This window comes from Ziziphus jujuba, chromosome 8, assembly GCF_031755915.1.
Source record: "Ziziphus jujuba cultivar Dongzao chromosome 8, ASM3175591v1".
In the NCBI taxonomy this organism is placed as follows: domain Eukaryota; kingdom Viridiplantae; phylum Streptophyta; class Magnoliopsida; order Rosales; family Rhamnaceae; genus Ziziphus; species Ziziphus jujuba.
This window is the reverse complement of record NC_083386.1, coordinates 23,031,944-23,049,911: the sequence shown is the minus strand read 5'-3', so window position 1 is coordinate 23,049,911 and position 17,968 is coordinate 23,031,944. Positions and strand designations below refer to the sequence as shown.

At 36.2% G+C, this 17,968-nt stretch overlaps 5 protein-coding genes across 5 annotated transcripts; all 5 read right to left on the bottom strand.

The window, feature by feature from the left end:
* Positions 1 to 5,949: 5,949 nt before the first annotated feature.
* LOC107414055 (ankyrin repeat-containing protein BDA1-like) lies at positions 5,950 to 6,656 on the bottom strand. Its single transcript, XM_016022151.3, has one exon. It carries the CDS (start codon positions 6,640 to 6,642, stop codon positions 6,013 to 6,015), a length of 630 nt encoding a protein of 209 aa, XP_015877637.3. The 5' UTR covers positions 6,643 to 6,656; the 3' UTR covers positions 5,950 to 6,012.
* Positions 6,657 to 7,004: 348 nt separating this feature from the next.
* On the bottom strand, positions 7,005 to 8,579 carry LOC112491015 (ankyrin repeat-containing protein BDA1-like). The gene is made up of 2 exons (XM_048470810.2): positions 7,870 to 8,579; positions 7,005 to 7,754 (listed from the first exon to the last, which is right to left on the bottom strand). The coding sequence occupies exons 1-2, from the start codon at positions 8,440 to 8,442 to the stop codon at positions 7,005 to 7,007; spliced, it is 1,323 nt and encodes a 440-aa protein (XP_048326767.2). The 5' UTR covers positions 8,443 to 8,579.
* A 2,281-nt stretch (positions 8,580 to 10,860) lies between these two features.
* Positions 10,861 to 12,696, bottom strand: LOC107414071 (ankyrin repeat-containing protein BDA1-like). Its single transcript, XM_016022169.4, has 2 exons — positions 11,957 to 12,696; positions 10,861 to 11,797 (listed from the first exon to the last, which is right to left on the bottom strand). Exons 1-2 carry the CDS (start codon positions 12,527 to 12,529, stop codon positions 11,549 to 11,551), a joined length of 822 nt encoding a protein of 273 aa, XP_015877655.1. The 5' UTR covers positions 12,530 to 12,696; the 3' UTR covers positions 10,861 to 11,548.
* A 629-nt stretch (positions 12,697 to 13,325) lies between these two features.
* LOC107414056 (ankyrin repeat-containing protein BDA1-like) lies at positions 13,326 to 15,807 on the bottom strand. Its single transcript, XM_048470809.2, has 2 exons — positions 15,191 to 15,807; positions 13,326 to 14,651 (listed from the first exon to the last, which is right to left on the bottom strand). The coding sequence occupies exons 1-2, from the start codon at positions 15,764 to 15,766 to the stop codon at positions 13,833 to 13,835; spliced, it is 1,395 nt and encodes a 464-aa protein (XP_048326766.2). The 5' UTR covers positions 15,767 to 15,807; the 3' UTR covers positions 13,326 to 13,832.
* A 425-nt stretch (positions 15,808 to 16,232) lies between these two features.
* LOC107414057 (ankyrin repeat-containing protein BDA1-like) lies at positions 16,233 to 17,677 on the bottom strand. Its single transcript, XM_060819864.1, has 3 exons — positions 16,998 to 17,677; positions 16,809 to 16,881; positions 16,233 to 16,767 (listed from the first exon to the last, which is right to left on the bottom strand). The coding sequence occupies exons 1-3, from the start codon at positions 17,568 to 17,570 to the stop codon at positions 16,283 to 16,285; spliced, it is 1,131 nt and encodes a 376-aa protein (XP_060675847.1). The 5' UTR covers positions 17,571 to 17,677; the 3' UTR covers positions 16,233 to 16,282.
* Between the last annotated feature and the right edge of the window lie 291 nt (positions 17,678 to 17,968).

Sequence of the window (17,968 nt, the reverse complement as noted above, 5' to 3'; positions counted from 1 at the left end):
TGGTGATTAATTCATTTGTGTATTTATTCTATTCCAATTTTCTTAAATTAAATTTACATGTCTATGTTTGAAAATTTGGATTGTGTTAGCTTGTCCTAAAAAGGCTTTGTGCCTAGTTGGTATAGTAATATGGGATTTTAGGTACTTACTTATCATGAGATTTATTTTGTTTGCATTATGTGTACCAATGTAATGTATGGTGGCATAGTGGATGACATATTTTATGTTTGCCTATTTCATGAAATTGCCAAATGTTGTTCTCTCCTATTTATTAACCAGGGACTATACGGGTAACTAGGCTACCCTATTGACAGTTTTAGTTGCTTCGTATGACATCTAGAATGGCAGTGGAAGTTAATTGAATGCCATGAATCGCAGGTTCTGAGTTACTCTGTCGGTTATTCAGTTCAATGCATTTGATTGTAGTTATTTGGTTGACTGTCCCTGGTCCACGAAAGGATATCTTTAGTGCTACAAAAACCCTAGCAATATTGATATTTCATATTTTGTATTCAAGGACTGGAAAATAGTTATTGTTTTACATATATTAGATGTTTTATTGTGTTTACTATTTTCACAGTTAGTAGCACCCCGAATGTTTTGCCTATAACTACCATGATAAAATTTGATGGGACAAATTATCAGAAGTGGAAGAAGACTTTAGTTAAGAATTTGACATTCATGAAATTAGATTTGGCCTTGGAGATAGATCGACTAGAGATACCAATTGATGAGAGTAGTATAGCAATTAGGAAACTTTATGAGGATTGGAAGCATTCTAATAAGTGTTGCATGATGATGATGGAGAATTATATGGATGAAGCTATATATGGTAGTATTCCTAAGATTGACACTGCAAAGGAATTTATTGAGGAGATAGGAAAGAAATTTATCAAGTTTGATATGAACGAGAAACATCATTATTTGGACCTTTTGAATAATACTAAGTATGATGATGCTTTTCAGATAGGAGAAATGAAAGAGTATTTCAATGGAAGGTGTGACTACTGCAATAAAGTTAGACACAAGAAGATAAAGTGTTGGAATTTAAAGGGAAAGCAAGAGAAGAAAGATAATATTTTAATGATTGAGACCAATATTATTGATGTGCCTATGAATTCATGGTGGTTAGATACTAGAGTAACAATTCATGTTACTAATTTATTGCAGAAGATGATAAGGCAAAGGGGGCTAACCAATCTTTTGCAGCATGTTTATATGGGAGATATCTCAAGAGAGAAGGTGGATATCATGGGAACAGTCAAGTTGAAGCTTGCCACTGGATATGTTTTAGAATTATAAGAAGTTTCCTATGTACCCTCAATTAGGAGGAACTTATTATTTATTTCTCTTTTGGATAGTCAAGGTTATAGTTTCTTGTTTGGACATAACAAAGTTGAAGTGTATAAGGATGGTAAAATCGTTGGTTTTGGAACTTTATGTGGCAATTTATATACACTTGATTTATTTAATAATGGTCTCAGTTATTCTGTTGTTACCCCTATTGTTACTTCCAAACGTCCAAGAGTTAATGATAATTTCTTGATGTTATGGCATAAGTGTTTGGAACATACTTCTAGGCACAAAATGGAAAGATTAGTGAAGGATGGAATACTTTCCAATCTTGATTTTTCAGAGTTGTTGATTTGTGTTGAATATCTAAAAGAGAAATTAACTTTTAAGGTTAGAAACGATAAGATAGCAATGTGTGGAGATGTTTTGGAATTAATCCATACCGATATATGTGGACCTTTTACACCAACTGCTTTGGGTGGTTATAGGTATTTTATTACCTTTATTGATGATTTTTCTCGTTATGGATATGTTGAACTTATCCGTGAGAAGTCGGATTCTTTAGTTGCTTTTAAGGAGTTTAAGGTAAAGATGAAACTTCAAAAGAATAAGAAAATAAAAGCTGTGAGGTCTGATAGAGGTGGTGAATTTTATGACAGATATGATGAGACTAGACGGAACCCAGGGCTTTTTGCAATATATTTACGTGAGTGTGGTATTGATGCGCAATATACTATGCCTGGTACTCCTTAGTAGAATGGCATAGCCGAGAGGAGAAATCGTACTTTGTTAGATATGGTGCGATTTATGTTGGCAAATTCTAGTTTGCCAGATTACTTGTGGGAAGAGGCTTTAAGGATGGCGGCTTATATTTGGAATCAAGTTTCAGGTAAATCCGTTCCTAAGATTCCTTTTGAGTTGTAGTCAGGACAAAAGCCTAATTTGCACCATTTTCGAATATGGGATTGCAAAGCTAAAATAAGGATTTATAAGCCCCAAATTAAGAAGTTGGATTCTAAAACTATAAGTGGATATTTTGTTGGCTATTGTATAGGATCTAGGAGTTCAAGATTTTTTTATCCATCTCACATCATTAGAATTGTGGAATCAGACAGGGCTGTTTATTTTGAAGATGATTTTGGGTTTGATGATAGTAATGGTACAAAAGGAGCCTCAATCTAGAGCATTCTTCGTATTGTTGTTCTTGATAGAGATATTATTAATTCAATAGTTGATGAATCAGTAGTCGGTCAAGATGAACCAATTATTGAAGGGCAGGATATTCCAGTTATTACAGATACTGATGTGACTTTGAGAAGGTCACAAAGGACGAAGAGATCAGCTATTCTTGATGAGTATGAGGTTTACTTGCAGGAGCATAATTTTGATATAAGTGATGATTTAAATCTAGTCACTTATGAGGAGGCTATAAGCAGCTCACACTCAAATTTTTAGTTGGATGCAATGAAAGATGAAATGAAATCCATGGCATTAAATGGTGTTTGAGATTTGGTTGAGTTACCAGAGGATAGCAAGCCTATAGAGTGTAAATGGGTCTTTAAGACTAAAAGAGACTCTAATGGTAGACTCTAATGGTTAAGTGGAGATGTATAAGGCTAGACTTGTAGCCAAAGGGTTTAGCCAGAAGGAATATATTGATTATACAGAGACATTTTCTCCAGTATCCACAAAGGATTCTTTTAGAATCATTATGGCGATTGTGGCACTTTATGACCAGGAGTTGTATCAGATGGATGTCAGAACTACTTTTCTGAATGGTGATTTGTATGAGGATGTATATATGGTTCAACCAGTTGGGTTCCAGCAAACAGGGAATGAAAATTTGATTTGTAAGCTTAAGAAGTCTATTTATGGTCTTAAACAGGCTTCGAGGCAATGGTATCTCAAGTTTGATAAGGTTGTCATAAAAAATGGCTTTAAGGAGGATGTTGTGATAGATGCATATATATGAAGGTCAATGGGAGCAGTTTTATATTACTGGTGTTGGATGTTGATGACATACTCTTAGCTACCAATGACACTGACTTGTTGGTTGAGACAAAGCAGATGTTGTGCAACCATTTTGATATGATAGATCTTGGAGAGGCTTCTTTTGTTTTGGGCATCAAGATTGTTCGAGATAGGATTAATTATGTATTGCAATTATCTCAAAGAGCCTATAGTGATAGAATACTTAAGAGTTTGATATGCATAATTGTTCTCCTGAAAATGTACCAGTCACGAAGGGTGAAAGGTTTTTTAGGGATCAGTGTCCCAAGAATGGTAGAGAAAGGATGACAATGAAAAATGTTCACTATTCTTCAGTAGTGGATAGTTTAATATATGCTCAAGTTTGTACACGGCCTGATATAGCTTTTGCTGTGGGTGTGCTTGGTAGATTTATGAGTAATCCTGGTCCTATTCATTACCAAGCAGTTAAGAAGGTCTTTAGGTATCTTCAAGGTACTAAATATCATATGTTGACATATCGACGCACCAACTCCCTTGATGTAGTTGGTTATAGTGATGCTGTATCTTGGCGGAGTGCCAAGCAGGCAGTGACAACATCCTCGACTATGGAGGCAGAGTATGTGGTGTGTTATGACGCTACTTGTCATGCAGTTTGGCTTCGGAATTTTATTCCTGATTTGGGAGTGGTTGACTCCATTAAGAGGTCTATTATGATATATTGTGACAATACTGTAGTAGTATCTTTCTCCAATAATTTAAAAGGTACCCCTGGTGCAAGGTACATTGATGTAAAGTATTTTGTGGTAAATGAGAAAGTTAAAGAAGGTCTCATTACTGTTGTTCACACGCCTACTTACAGCATGGTAGCAGATCCATTGACCAAGGCTTTACTAGTAGGCATATTTGAGGAGCATGTGTCTCGTATGGGATAGTTAGGCAGCTGAGATTGCTTAGATTAGTGAGAGTTTGTTATAATTTCTGCAGTAATATCCATGTTGAGTATTATTTATTTCTTTGAGTATTTTGATACATTGATGTATGTGGATCATTCTTTATTTATGAGAAGATTTGTTATACATATTATTGCTCCTTATGTTTATATGCTTGTTGAGACTATTAGTTTATGTATATGTGTATGTTGATCCGTAGGTGTCATGGTGAGTCGTTACTATCTAGTTTGGGTATATTGTTGTATTCGATCGATACACAATGTGCTCGAATGAAATGGTATTTGTGTATTGGAGGATTGCACATGGTTAGGTAAATCTCTACTACATAGACTGAGTTTATGGCATGCAAAGTGCTCAGTTGAAATTGTATCATGTTTTGGAAGATTTACTGAGAGAATCTCTACTATCTAGTCTAGTATATTGTTGTGCCCTGTCGGTATGCTATATATTTAGGTGAAATGGTATTATGGTTTGGGAGATTTGATCGTAAGTGAGTTTGGATTATATATATGATGATGATTATGCAGTCTAAGTGGGAGAATGTTAAATAAATTAATATTTATGGACTTAGCATAATTAATTATTCCCTTACAGAGCCTATTTATACCAGTAATGAGACTGACTTATTTTATTACTTTGTAGAGGGGCCCTTGGTCATATACTCTCTATAAGATTTCAGTTGGCCCATTGGACTGGAAGATCAACTCTCTTTATAAGCCCATCGACTTATCCATATTTTTTCTAGTATTATTATATTATTAAATTATTAGTATTTTGTGTGTTAAAATTAATGGGTAAGTGTGATTTGCAGAGACTATAAAAATGGTCTAGGGCAAACAAACATATATGCTATACTGTATTATGAAATTAGGGTTTTCAGATATCTGAGAGTGGTTTGAGAGTAGTATATCCATAATCACTACTTTACGTTGTTTTCTATTTTGCAGGATTAAAGATTTAATTTATCAATGCCTGTGTTTAGAAGTTAGTAATTTGATGTTTAGTAAAATTTATTATGTATGTTTAGATCCATAAATTCTAATAGTTGGACCATTTGCTGTTGATGGGGTTTGAATATTGTTATTAGTGATTTCATATGTAGGTGTAGTTGAGAGGCTCATGATCATGTCTCTTGCTCTCCTAGCTTCTGCATTGCGAAGAATCTCTTCGATTTCTCTGTCTCCTGCTTCGCTTGCGAAAATTAGTAGAACGTCAAGGGCTGTTAGACCACTCTTGTTTACAGCATTTACTTCCAATGGCAATGGATTAGTTCCAGGGTAGCTGATTAACCATTCTACAACCTGTGAAAATGTTATTTTTCAATAATACATTTGGGGAATATAATATTAATTTACACCAATAGTATGATAATGATCATGATCATCTTTTGTTTGTCATAACCTATTGTTCTGTCATTTGGCAAATTTTAATTGGCAAGAACAGTGCATTGATTGATTTTTCTGTCTGCTTTTGACTTTGTGGTAGCCTAAGGACATTCTAGGGGGGGAAAAAAAAGAAAAATAAATAACTAAATAAATCTTCTTCTAGTTCGGTTGGATGTTGACCAAATTTTTTGATAGCCTCAATATTATTAATTTTATTACTATAAGTTTGCAAGCAATATAAAAATAATTCAGTCATCATCATTCTATTAGCTTAATTGGACCGTCCTTGTCTAAAGTATCAATAATTTAGAAACAGGTAAAAGTTGAATTGCCAAATAGTTTTCTTGATATACACGAAACAAAATGCATTCCTCAGATATAGTTTTTAATTAATTAGTTCAATCTCTGAGATGTTAAAAAAAAAAAATAAAATAAAAAAAAAGTAAAAGTGATGAGATTTTCCTTGCGTGGCGTTGTTTTCTCCATGCAGCAGGGTGAAGAATTGAATTGCCATGTTCATCTTTCATATCTAAGATCTCATCCTTCTTCATTTCTCTGACCCATGTCACCATGAAATTGATTGCCTGGAATTGGCTGTTCTTAACAGCAAGATGCAAAGCAGTTTCATTTTGCACTGTCACAACTTCAATGCTCTCTGGACAAGCTAATAGCATTTCTTCAATTGTGTCTACCTTCCCTCTGCTAGCTGCATAATGAAGAGCTGTCCATCTATTTCTTCCCTCTAACTGGCAGAGTTTCCGGTCAACTTTCATAAACTCCCTCACTATCTCCAAATTACCAATAGCAGCTGCTATATGGATGGGGCTAAAACCATCTTGATTCACTTGTTTGGCAAAATCCGGTCTGAATCTTATAATCCCCTTAACAAACTCAACATGTCCGGCGGTGGAAGCAATGTCTAAGGGATTGAAGCCTTGTGAAGAAAGTTCAATTGTGTGAAGTATGAAGGGATTCTCAGCAAGCAGTTGGTGCAAAATTTGGATATTTCCTGTTTGAGCAGCCTCAAATAGCCTGTTACCCATTTCTATTGGGATAGTTTCAGATCTTTTCACCTAAATATGGTTGACCCTGTTCTCATATGTAATTAATGAGAATTTGAATTCATATATTGGAACATGATCATGAAAGTCTTCCTGTTTTTGAATATGTCAACATTAATTAATCAACTACAAGGCTTTCCAAGACAAGTACGCAACTAATTAAATATCATATTGTCCATTTGTTAATTGAAATAGAATACTTGACAGAATGTTCAACAGCCAAAAACAAGGCATAAACACTGATATGCAATATACATACACACACATACACAGACACATAAACATACAAAGTACTTCGGGTAATATTATAGTTCCAGAGCTTGGTTCTCAAATGCATCTCTGCTTTAGAATAGTCTTTTCCTGATGGTCCTTAAAAATAGCCTAACCAACCTAATTACCAATGGCATGGCACCTGGCAAAGCTGATGAAAATGCAATGAGGAAGGCCTTTAAGCTTTTTGGTGCCATGAAAGTAATTGCAGTGTTATAAGTAAAGTAGAGAGCACAGATACAGACTTGGAACTCCCACTCTAGAGGAAAATTACTTATGAGGATGCTGATAACAAAAAGAGACACTGAGAACCCAATACAGTTTGGAACCATTATCAAGAGATATGCAGCTGAACTATAAGATCCCATAATGGACCTCCCTGCTAAATGTGCTGGTTTGTTGGGAGGCCCAGTCAAGTCTGTTTCCTGCCAAACACCTCCTGGAGGGTTGAGTCCAGCTTGAAATGTTGCTGTTGCCACCAATACTGCTATAACTAGAAGTGCAGTTCGAGCATCGCTTGGAGAATCTCTGCCCCTTCTGAACTTGAAGTACTTCACCAAATCACCTGAGAAAAAATTTGATATTCTCCAGCCATCATTTACCGCGGTTCGATTGTCAGCAACAGTGACAGGTACAGCAGGGTGAGCTGTATCATTTGCTCTCCTACCTCCAGCATGCCTTAGGATGTCCTCAATTTCTCTATCACCTGCTTCACTTGGGAATATGAGTAGAATATCAAGAGCAGTCAGACCGCTCTGGTTTACAGCATTTACGAATCCATCTCTTGCGTTAGCTGCAGTATTGCCAAGTACCCATTCTATAACCTGTCACATTTTTTATTTTTTAAACTTTTTTGAAACAAAAATAAAGAACCTAGTTTTCACAACCAGTCCAAGAATAGTAAAAAAATTTGTTTAAAAAAAATCAGATTATACTTGCCTGGCGGTGTTTTCTCCATGTTGCAAGGTGAAGAATTGAATTTCCAAGTTCATCCTTCATGTTCAAAATCTCATCCTTTTTCATTCCTGTGATCCAATTGATCATGAAATGAATTGCTTTAAATTGGCTGTTCTTAACTGCAAGGTGCAAAGCAGTTTCTTTGTGCACATTCACATCTTCAATACTTTCAGGACAAGCTAATAGCATTTCTCGAATGATGTCTACCCTCCCTCTGCTTGCTGCATAATGAAGAGCTGTCCATTGGTTCCTTCCTTCTAATCTGCAGAGTTCTTGGTCAACTTTCAGCAGCTCCTTCACAATCTCCAAATGGCCTATAGCAGAAGCCAAGTGAATGGGGCTAAAACCATCCTGATTTACTTCTTTGGCAAAACTGGGTTTCAACCTTACCATCTCCTTAACAAATTCAACATGGCCTGCTGTAGAAGCAATGTGTAGAGGATTTTCGTTTGAAGTTAGAGCGACGGTATGGAGTATAGAGGAGCTTTGTGCTAGCAGGTGGTGTAACAAATTGATATTTCCAGTTTCAGCTGCCTGGAAAAGCCTCATATCCATCTTAGTGAAACAGGAAGATTTTCAGGTTCTTTTTCTTCCGAATTCCGAACTCTCAGAATTATAAGTCTGTTTGACCAAATATTCATATGAGTTATGACAGTTTAGGAAATTTACTGGAAGAACCTGAAAGTCTTTTTGTTTCTAATATAATTAAATTTAATCAGTAGGCTAGCTTTCTGCTGGAGAAATTAACATTCTTAGAATTCAACTCTTAACCGTTTATTAATTGAATAACTTATCAATCGGTATATTATATGTAACTAGATATTTTTATATACGGTTTTTCTTTCTTGTTCCGTCTCTGGGCCCAACTTATATATATATTTTTATTTTGCCTCCCCTTGTATTCTAATTCCAGTTTTGTTTATTCTTCATTAATAGAAAATTTGATGGACCTACATTACATGATTATTTCACTAAATAATAAGGATCGAAGATGTTACTTTATAAAAAATTATTATTGTATTACAGGTTGACTAACATATATAATTATATTGAAAACATTATAAACATTAATACTATAATATTCAAAAATAATTACAAGGTCATTTTTTAATTCAAAAAAAAAAAAAAATCTTACTATCTAAAATCAAAATGTGTGAGGCAGAGACTTTGTATTATTGGATGTTAGAATTTTAGTTGAATATCACATTTTTTTCAAAGAAGAAATAAAAGATAAAGGGCATAATTTTTGCATCCCCAATTACTTAAAGTGGCTCTGTGCTTCGGATATATGACAAGTCCTCTAATCATCTTTACGAGTAGCCTAATCAGCCAGGCTATCCATGGCATTACAGCTGGTAAAACAGACAAAACCAAAACGAGGAACAGCTCAATGCCCTTTGGTGCAATGAAGATCATTGCAATCTCGTATGTACTGTAGATTGCACCAACACAGATTTGAAATTTCAACTGCATTGGAAAGTTGCTTATGAGGACATAAATCATGTAAAGTGACACTGAAAACCCAATGGAATTGAAAACCACAAAACCAAGAAATAGTTTTGAACTGTAAGAACCCAAAATGGACTTTCCTGCCAAGTATGCTGCTGCTGATTGAGTTGTGGAAGTCCCATTTAAGTCTTTGTCCTGCCAAATGCCTCCTGGATGGTTAAGTCCAACTTGAAATGTTACTGTTGTTACTAATACTGAATACTGCTATAGCTGGTAGTGCATTACGAGCATTGCTTGTTGAATCTCTGCACTTGAAGCAATCTTCCAATTTTTTTAGATGGAAATCTGATTGTTTATTGGATCATTTACTTGGTTTCAATTATTGTCAGGTTCTAATGGAGTTGGAGGTACAGCAGGGAGATCTATGTCTTTTGCTCTCTTACCTCCTGTGTTTCGAAGGATCTCCTCGATTTCTCTATCCCCTGCTTCACTTGGGAAACTGAGCAGAACATCAAGTGCTGTCAGATCACTATGGTTAACAGCATATACTAAGAACCCGTTCGATGCATTAGTTCTCGTACCAACTAAGAATTCTACAATCTGCAGTGTGATTAAATATACTAACAATTTCCATTACTGTTTAATGAGTGAAAGAACAAGACAATAATGTATTCTGTTTCTCATTGCTTCAATAGAATCAGCAACCTACCATTGTAAACATTGTCAGGCATAAGAAAACAAAAACAGAGAAAAAAGAAGAAGAAAAGGAAGAAGCTGGCGGTCTTTTGCCCATATTGCTAGGTGAAGACTTGAATTTCCAAGTTCATCCTTCACATTAAATATCTCATCCATCTTCATTTCTCTGATCGATTTCAGCAAGAAATTGACTGCATCAAATCGGCTGTTCTTAATAGCAAGGCACAAAGCGGTTTCTTTCTGAACATTCACACTTTGATACTCCCTGGACAAGCTAAAACCATTTGATACTCTCTGAACATTCAGAACTTCACCACCTCCAGGTTCCCAGTGGCAGAAGCCAAGTGCAGGAGGCTAAAACCATGTTGATTAACTTCTTTGGCAAAACTTGGTCTCAACCTTATCATCTACTTAACAACGTTGACATGGCCAGCGGTAGAAGCAATGTGCAAGGGATTGTCTTCTGAAGTTAGCGCAGCTGTTTGAAGTATTAAGGGATGTTCTGCAAGCAGTTGGTGTAAAAATTTGACATTTCCAGTTTGAGCAGCCTGTTGAGAGCCTCACATCCAGTCTATTATTCAGATATTTTTAAGATGTTTTCACATAATATGAGGTTGATCAAATACTCATATGGTATAGGTTTGGGTGATGAGAGCTAGGAATTCACTGAAAAAACAAGTTGACACTAGAGTGTAATATCTTTGTTGCTTAGCATAAGCTTATTAACCTTGGTGAAGGGGTCAAAGCTTTTATATGTTTTATCAATTTTGTACTGACCGGCCATGACACAGAGTTATCTAAAACTGCATTGGTATTGTAGGGCAAACCTGACGATGAAAACAGAGCGATGTATTCTAAGAGCATATTATTCCATTCCACAATAGAACACTTAACTTTTATCATGTTCCATTTCTATAATGCGTTTATTACAGCAAAAAATACAAACCATGATGGCTAGTTACATAAACATACAAACTTATTATTGCTTGTAATTCCAAAGCGGGCTCGAAAGAATTTTTGATTCAGGTATGTCAAAACTGGTCTGACTTTCATTACAAGTCTCCGGACCAACTTGGCTATAAATGGTACCAACATTGGAAAGACTATTGAAAACACCATGAGGGGAAAAGTCATACACTTGGGTGCCATGAAAGTGATTGCAGTGGTGTATGTAAAATGGAGAGCAATTATACAAACTTCAAACTCCCACCGGTGAGGAAAACTGCATATGAGGATGCTTGTCATAGATAGACACCGCAAATCCAGTAGTGTTGAAAAGCATAAAAAACAGATACATAACTGAATCATAAGAACCCAAAATGGATCTCCCTGCTTTATGTGGTAATCCACTTGTACTTGTGTCCTGCCAAACAGTGCCTGGAGGGTTGAGTCCAGCTTGAAATGTTGCTGTTGTTACTAACACTGCTATTACTAACAGCGCGGTTCGAGCGTCGCTTGGTGAATCTCTGCCCCTTTTGAACTTGAAATAGTTCACCAAATTATCTGAAGAGAGATCTTATGGGGTTGGATCACCTGCTTGGTTATTATCAGATTTTTCAAATGGAGGTACACTAGAATGGCTCATGATGATATCTTTTGCTCTCTTAGCTCCTGCATTCCGAAGAATCTCCTCCATTTCTCTGTCTCCTGCTTCGCTTGGGAATATCAGTAGAATATCAAGAGCAGTCAGACCACTCTTGTTTACAGCGTTTACCAATCCACCTATAGCATTAGCTCCACTATAGCTGAGTATCCATTCCACAATCTGTAAAAGTTTTATCTTTTATTCTTTTGATTAGTAAAATATTAAAGTTGATCATAGTTTCTTTCTTAAACTTTCAAAACTCAAGTTCTTTCATTTTATACTAAAATACAGATATATACATACACACATATATACATATATGATGAATATTGTACTTGCCTGGCGGTGTTTTCTCCATACTGCAAGGTGAAGAACGGAATTGTCAAGTTCATCCTTCATATTCAGGACCTCATCTTTCTTAAATTCTCTGACCCACTTCACCTTCAAGTTTGTTGCTTCAAATTGGCTGTTCTTCACAGCAAGGTGCAAAGCTGTTTCTTTCTGCACATTCACATCTTGAATACTCTCAGGACAAGCTAATAGCATTTCTTGAATGATGTCTACCCTCCCTCTGCTTGCTGCATAATGGAGAGGAGTCCATTTGTTTCTTCCTTCTAAACGGCACAGTATGGGGTCAACTTTCGGCAGCTCCTTCACAACCTCAAAGTGCCCAATTGCAGAGGCTAAGTGCAAGGGACTAAAACCATCCTGATTTATCTCTTTGGAAGAACCGGGTTTCAACCTTAAAATCTCCTTGACAAAGTCAACATGGCCGGCTATGGAAGAGACATGTAGAGGATTTTCTTGTGAAGTTAGGGCAATGGTATGGAGTATATAGGGATTTTCAGCTAGTAAGCAGTGTAAAAATTTGATATTTCCAGTCTGAGCAGCCTCAAACAGCCTTGTGTCCATTTTAGAGGGGAAACTAGAATGGCCAAAGGAAAAACAGAGAGGTTGATTAAATTATTCATACGGGAGCAGGAATGCGTGATAATTGTTGAGAGCTTGATTTACAAGAACTAGATAAGTGTACCTGTTTTGACTACCACTTTTGATTATTCATACATTGAGACTGACTGTTAGGCCTCTTCCCATTTAAAAGAAAGTCAATAACTCAATTAAATACCATAACAAAATCACTACCTATTCTAGGAATGGCAAATCGGGTTGGATTTTCGAAATACCCGACCCAATCAGATATTTAATAATTTTATATCCGATTTGGGTTCGGCTCGGGTATACCGACCCATACCCAGATGTGTATGTATGAAAATGCTTATTTTGGGTGTATTTTATTATGTTCAAATCTGGATCGGGTTGGGCCGGGATGGATAATCCAGTGGGTTGGGAGAGGTAGATAGAACCTGATAAGTAAAAAAATCAGATCGAATTTCTACTGAAATGGGTCATAATCAGGTTGGATCGAGTTTATTCGAATTCAGGTAAGCTCCATGGTATTATCATTCCTATCTTGCAATTATTATAAGTTCGAATTATCCAATCCTCAATATAATAATAATAATAATAATAATTATTGTTGGGCAACTATTTATCAATCTAATAACTTATCTAGAGCATATTATTATGCCAATAAGAGAATAATATATATTTACACACAAAAATTAGCTTCTATTATTCCAACTTCTCTAATGATCATCTATATATAGCCTATATTTTCTGTGAAACCAAAAATTTTTAGGAACGAATGAGAAACGCGGCTCTTGGCAGGCTTGAAAAATAGCCAAAACTATAGTAGAACAGTTTGCCATCTCCATTACGCATGTTTACTGTATTGCCATATCAATTTCATACCGTGTGCATACATATTTGTAAATAGTGTAGACCAAATAACGGTGCTTCATATGAGTGGATGAAATTTATTAAATATTCTAAAAGGAAAAACTATTCATTAATTGAGCTGCAAAGGTGAACAAATTCATTGTTGATAATTCTTAAGAGCACTACATTTGTCTATGAAGTTTTGACATATGTCAAACAATAAAACATAGTAAACATACAGACTTGTAGTGGCAGCTCAAGTGACAGAGCACCCACAATTCACGCTGTGGTGCGGGTTCGAGCCTGGGATGAGGGGTGCCTGGGGGATAGCCACACCAGCAAACAAAATAATAATAATAATAAAAATAAAATAAAATAGTAAACATAATGCCATGCGATACATCAAAACTAGGTACAAATACTGACACAAATAGTTCTAGTACCAGAACAATTCTGAAACTGTGTTCAAATGATTCTGTATTCCAGATATCTCAGAAATCCTCTTGAGTAACTTTGCAAGTCTTACAAACAACTTGAAAACATGCGGTACCAAAAATGGAAAAACTATGGAAAACACAGTGAGAGGGAGCGACATGTTCGTCGGGGCCATGTAAGTTATGGCGGTGACGTAAGTAAAGTTGATGGCAACTATACAGACTTGAAACTCCCACTGGAATGGAAAATTGCTAATGAGGATAGCTATCATATAAATGGACACTGAGAAACCAATAGTGTTGAAAAGCATAAAAAGTAGATATGTAACTGAAGCGTAAGAACCCAAAATGGACCTCCCTGCATCATGTGATGGATTTCCGGTACTACCATCTAACTTTGTGTCCTGCCAAACACCGCCTGGAGGGTTGAGTCCAGCCTGAAATGTTGCTGTTGCTACTAATACCGCTATTACTAATAGCGCGGTTCGAGCATCGCTTGGAGAATCTCTGCCCCTCTTGAACTTGAAGTAGTTCACCAAATTGTCTGCACAGAGATCTGATGTGGTTGGACCATTTGCTGCTGATGGGGTTTGAATATTGTTATTAGTGATTTCATATGGAGGTGTAGTTGAGAGGCTCATGATCATATCTCTTGCTCTCCTAGCTCCTGCATTGCGAAGAATCTCTTCGATTTCTCTGTCTCCGGCTTCGCTTGTGAAAATTAGTAGAACGTCAAGTGCTGTTAGACCACTCTTGTTTACAGCATTTACTTCCAATGGCAATGGATTAGTTCCAGGATTGCTGATTAACCATTCTACAACCTGTGAAAATGTTATTTTTCAATAATACAACTGGGGAATATAATATTAATTTAGACCAGTAGTATGATAATGATCATGATCATCTTTTGTTTGTCATAACCTATTGTTCTGTCATTTGGCAAATTTTAATTGGCAAGAACAGTGCATTGATTGACTTTTCTGTCGGTTTTTGACTTTGTCGTAGCCTAAGGACATTCTAGGGGGGGGGGGGGGGGGGATAATAAATAAATAAATCTTCTTCTAGTTCAGTTGGAAGTTGACCAAATTTGTTGATCGCCTCAATATCAGTAATTTTATTACTATAAGTTTGCTAGCAATATAAAAATAATTCAGTCATCATCATTCTATAACTTAATTGGACCGTCCTTGTCTAAAGTATAAATAATTTAGAAACAGGTAAAAGTTGAATTGCCAGATAGTTTTCTTGATCTACACGAAACAAAATGCATTCCTCAGATACAGTCTTTAATTAGTTAGTTCAATCTCTGACATGTTCAAAAAAATTAAAAATAAATGAGAAGTAATAAGATTTTCCTTGCCTGGCGTTGTTTTCTCCATGTAGCAAGGTGAAGAATTGAATTGCCATGTTCATCTTTCATATCTAAGATCTCATCCTTCTTCATTTCTCTGACCCATGTCACCATGAAATTGATTGCCTGGAATTGGCAGTTCTTAACAGCAAGATGCAAAGCAGTTTCATTTTGCACTGTCACATCTTCAATGCTCTCTGGACAAGCTAATAGCATTTCTTGAATCGTGTCTACCTTCCCTCTGCTAGCTGCATAATGAAGAGCTGTCCATCTATTTCTTCCCTCTAACCGGCAGAGTTTCTGGTCAACTTTCATAAACTCCCTCACTATCTCCAAATTACCAAGAGCAGCTGCTATATGGATGGGGCTAAAACCATCCTGATTCACTTGTTTGGCGAAATCCGGTCTCAATCTTATAATCTCCTTAACAAACTCAACATGTCCGGCGGTTGAAGCAATGTCTAAGGGATTGAAGCCTTGTGAAGAAAGTTCAATTGTGTGAAGTATGAAGGGATTCTCAGCAAGCAGTTGGTGCAAAATTTGGATATTTCCGGTTTGAGCAGCCACGAATAGCCTGTTATCCATTTCTATTGGGATAATTTCAGATCTTTTCACATAAAATGTGGTTGGCCTCTATTCTCGTATGTAATTAATGAGAACTTGGATTCATATATTGGAACATGATCAGGAAAGTCTTCCTGTTTTTGAATATGTCAACATTAATTAATCAACTACAAGGCTTTCCAAGACAAGTACGCAACTAATTAAATATCATATTGTTCATTTGTTAATTGAAATAGAATACTTGACAGAATATTAAATATGTTAATCATTTCGATACTGTTCAAACAGCCAAATACAAGGCATAAACACTGATATCCAATATACATGCACACACAAACATGGACACATAAACATACACACTACTTCTGGTAATTTAATACTTCTGCTTTAGAATAGTTTTTTCCTGATGGTCCTTAAAAGTAGCCTAACCAACCTAATTAGCAATGGCATGGCACATGGCAAAGCTGATGAAAATACAGCAAGGAAGCTATTTAAGCTTTCTGGTGCCATGAAAGTAATTCCAGTGTTATAACTAAATTAGAGGGCACAGATACAGACTTGAAACTCCCACTGGAAAGGAAAATTGCTTATGAGGATGCTGATAACGAAAAGAGACACTGAGAACCCAATACAGTTTGGAACCATTATCATGAGATATGCAATTGAACTATAAGATCCCATAATGGACCTCCCTGCTAAATGTGCTGGTTTTTTGGGAGCCCCAGTTAAGTCTGTGTCCTGCCAAACACCGCCTGGAGGGTTGAGTCCAGCTTGAAATGTCGCTGTTGCCACCAATACTGCAATAACTAGAAGTGCAGTTCGAGCATCGCTTGGAGAATCTCTGCCCCTTCTGAACTTGAAGTACTTCACCAAATCACCTGAGAAAAAATTTGATATTCTCCAGCCATCATTTACCGGGGTTCGATTGTCAGTAGTGGTGACAGATACAGCAGGGTGAGCTATATCATTTGCTCTCCTACCTCCAGCATGCCTTAGGATGTCCTCAATTTCTCTATCACCGGCTTCATTGGGAATATGAGTAGAATATCAAGAGCAGTCAGACCGCTCTGGTTTACAGCATTTACCAATCCATCTCTTGCATTAGCGGCGGTATTGCCAAGTACCCATTCTATAACCTGTCACATTTTTTGTTTTTCAAACCTTTTTTGAAAGAAAAATAAAGAACCTAGTTTTCACAACCAGTCCAAGAATAGTAAAAAAAATTTGTTTAAAAAAATCAGATTATACTTGCCTGGCGGTGTTTTCTCCATGTTGCAAGGTGAAGAATTGAATTTCCAAGTTCATCCTTCATGTTCAAAATCTCATCCTTTTTCATTCCTGTGATCCAATTGATCATGAAATGAATTGCTTTAAATTGGCTGTTCTTAACTGCAAGGTGCAAAGCAGTTTCTTCATGCACATTCACATCTTGAATACTTTCAGGACAAGCTAATAGCATTTCTCTAATGATGTCTACCCTCCCTCTGCTTGCTGCATAATGAAGAGCTGTCCATTGGTTCCTTCCTTCTAATCTGCAGAGTTCTCGGTCAACTTTCAGCAGCTCCTTCACAATCTCCAAATGGCCGATAGCAGAAGCCAAGTGAATGGGGCTAAAACCATCCTGATTTACTTCTTTGGCAAAACCTGGTTTCAACCTTATCATCTCCTTAACAAATTCAACATGGCCTGCTGTAGATGCAATGTGTAGAGGATTTTCATTTGAAGCTAGAGCGATGGTATGGAGTATAGAGGAACTTTGTGCTAGCAGGTGGTGTAACAAATTGATATTTCCAGTTTCAGCTGCCTGGAAAAGCCTCATATCCATCTTAGTGAAACAGGAAGATTTTCAGGTTCTTTTTCTACTGAATTCCAAACTCTCAGAATATAAGTCAGTTTAACCAAATAGTCATATGAGTTATGAGAGTTTAGGAAATTTACTGGAAGAACCTGAAAGTCTTTTTGTTTCTAATATAATTAAACTTAATCAGTAGGCCAGCTTTCAGCTAGAGAAATTAACATGGTTAGAATTCAACTCTTAACCATTTATTAATTGAATTAACCATTTATTAATTGAATAACTTATCAATCGGTATATTATATGTAACTAGATATTTTTATATATGGTTTTTCATTCTTGTTACGTCTCTGCCCCAACTTATATTTTTATTTTGCTTCCCTTATATTATAATTCCAGTTTTGTTTATTCTTATTTAATAAAAAATT